Source organism: Sinocyclocheilus rhinocerous, unplaced genomic scaffold (genome assembly GCF_001515625.1).
Source record: "Sinocyclocheilus rhinocerous isolate Xijiao unplaced genomic scaffold, SAMN03320098_v1.1 scaffold4310, whole genome shotgun sequence".
In the NCBI taxonomy this organism is placed as follows: domain Eukaryota; kingdom Metazoa; phylum Chordata; class Actinopteri; order Cypriniformes; family Cyprinidae; genus Sinocyclocheilus; species Sinocyclocheilus rhinocerous.
Window position 1 is genome coordinate 231,703 of NW_015646173.1, and position 2,287 is coordinate 233,989.

Below are 2,287 nucleotides of genomic sequence, written 5' to 3' on the forward strand. Positions count from 1 at the left end.
ATGTTAACTGAACAGTGTGAATTAAGTGAACTAAGTCTAAAGAAAAAAAAATACTTGTACCAAATACATATTTTCATTTTTAAAAATATTTTATTTTTATATATTTTTTTATTTTATTTTATTTATTTATAATTTTATTATTTTCTTTCAAATAAATATTATATTATATACAGTATTTTATTATTTTATTTATATTACAATTGTATTATTAAATTATTATAATTAATATTATTATAATTATTATAATTGTGTCTGTGTGTTAAGCTTACAATTATTAACTGCGATTATTTGCATATCATCAGCTGAATGTCTGAATAATGGTGACGTCTCTGGCTAAATCCATCATTTTGAAAGCAGTCTGTGAACGGCGCACCTGATGTGACTGGCAGCTGTCGAACAGGTCGACGTCTACAGAAGGAATGTCCATCGGCTCACTGAGGACAAAAGCCACACGCAGCTGCTCTCAAACAGGTTCTGTAGTGAATCTCTGAGCAATGCCACAACAACACAGAGCAAACTCAGAGCTCACACAGACACCGTGAGCAAACGATGGGTGATTACGAGACGAGTTAAAGTGCTGTAATTGAGGGATCAATTCAAGACGCCGCTCCCATGATGTCTGGAATACAGCAGAAAAGACTAAAGCGAGCCCTAATGCCACTCATTACCAAACAGGTCGAGTTAAAAGATGGTAACACTGTGTCATTAGAATTAGCACAGAAATACCTGAAAAGTCAAGTCAAGACAGACTGTTGCGACACAGATTCTGAGAAAAACCAGGAAAATAACAGAATCAATCATGCAAACTCCTCCGAATAAGAGACTAATTCAAACTCTGCTATAAAACAGCTCTAAAAAGAAAACAGTGCCATTATCCGGCTCAATTCAGTTCAATAACTAAGCTGAACGATTCAAGCTCAATTAAAGACAAAGGTGTCATCATTCAGACCAATTCAGTTCAAGTTGTGTTCTCATCCAACAGTAGTCAGACTGATAATATTACTGAATATTAAGAGTCTTTAAAACCCCAAAACTAACAAAAAAACAACCAAAATATCATCTAAATATGGTTATGATGGTGTATATACTGTAAAGGCACCATAACATTTGCTCATTTGCAAGTCAGTTTGGATAGAAGCATCTACTAATGAATTAATGTAAATATACTACAAAACAGTCACAGTATCTTTTGTAAGTGAACACAATTTTACCAGTGTTATCATAGTTTTTGTTAATATGTTGAACGTTCTACTTTCATGTCAATTTTAGTTAAAGTTTTAGAATTTTTTAAAAAAATTAATTTTATTTGAGTTTTAGTTTTAGGTATTTCAGTACATCAAGTTAAATTAAATAAAAAATGAGAAACGTTGACTTGGAATCAGCTGGAATAAAATAAGTGCACGTTTTTTAATATTTTACTTAACATTTATTTTATTTAAAGTAACAAAAGTGTTTTTATTTATGGTTGGCGTTGCGTTAATTATAATAATCCTGCTGTAAGCAAAGACATTTTCCTGTTTAATAGGACAGCGCTTACCTTTATACTCAGGTAATTATCGCAGCTCCGCGACTTCACTCTGGAGTGCATAGTGCTCCGCGTCCGCATTCAGGGCTCAAGATAGTAGAAAAACCATAAATATGTAAATAAATAAAATGAGGTGAGTTGATTAATCCAGTGTAAGTCCATGCAGAGAGCGGCTGGGCTCCTCTGCGCCCATGACTGAGTCGGCTCTAGTGGGAGGACTGAGAGAGAGACGGCCCTCCTCCTGTGGCCTCTCCCAGCTGGATAATGCATACTGATGCAATTTCCTTTAGCGCTGAGAAAACACACATCTGAGCTGCACACATGCACAACAACACCCCCGTCCACAAGTGCCCTGCAGGGGAACAAACCTTTACTACCCCCTCCTCTCTCGAGCGGCCGGAGCCTCCCCCTCTTTGTCTCGACAAAACAAATGCACTAGGGTTTCAGCTTATGCTGTCGCTTTTGGGGGAAAAAAGAAAAAAAGAAGACATCAGCATGCCATCGGCGGCTCGGGTCACTCGACTACAATAGTGCTGCGCTCAATCTCACTAATCCAAAAACTAGAGCTGACACACACTAGCAGACTAACAAACAAACAAACAAAAGTGCTTGGGATTCAAGGTAACGCTTTACTTGAAGCCTTTAAATATAATGCATTAAAAAGTATTTTAATGTACCTTTTAATGCATTTTATGAATACATTACAATACTATGCATTGCTATTAAAAAGTATTTTAATGCACCTTATAATGCATATTCACT

At 35.8% G+C, this 2,287-nt stretch overlaps 1 protein-coding gene across 1 annotated transcript in view; it reads right to left on the reverse strand.

The window, feature by feature from the left end:
- The window catches only part of LOC107707116 (pleckstrin homology domain-containing family G member 4B), an 83,640-nt gene extending 81,925 nt beyond the window's left edge, over window positions 1-1,715 (reverse strand). The window contains exon 1 of the mRNA XM_016511018.1: window positions 1,538-1,715. Within this exon, the coding sequence (XP_016366504.1) occupies window positions 1,538-1,606 (69 nt within the window). The 5' untranslated portion in view covers window positions 1,607-1,715. The remainder of the gene's footprint in view (window positions 1-1,537) is intronic.
- Window positions 1,716-2,287: the final 572 nt, after the last annotated feature.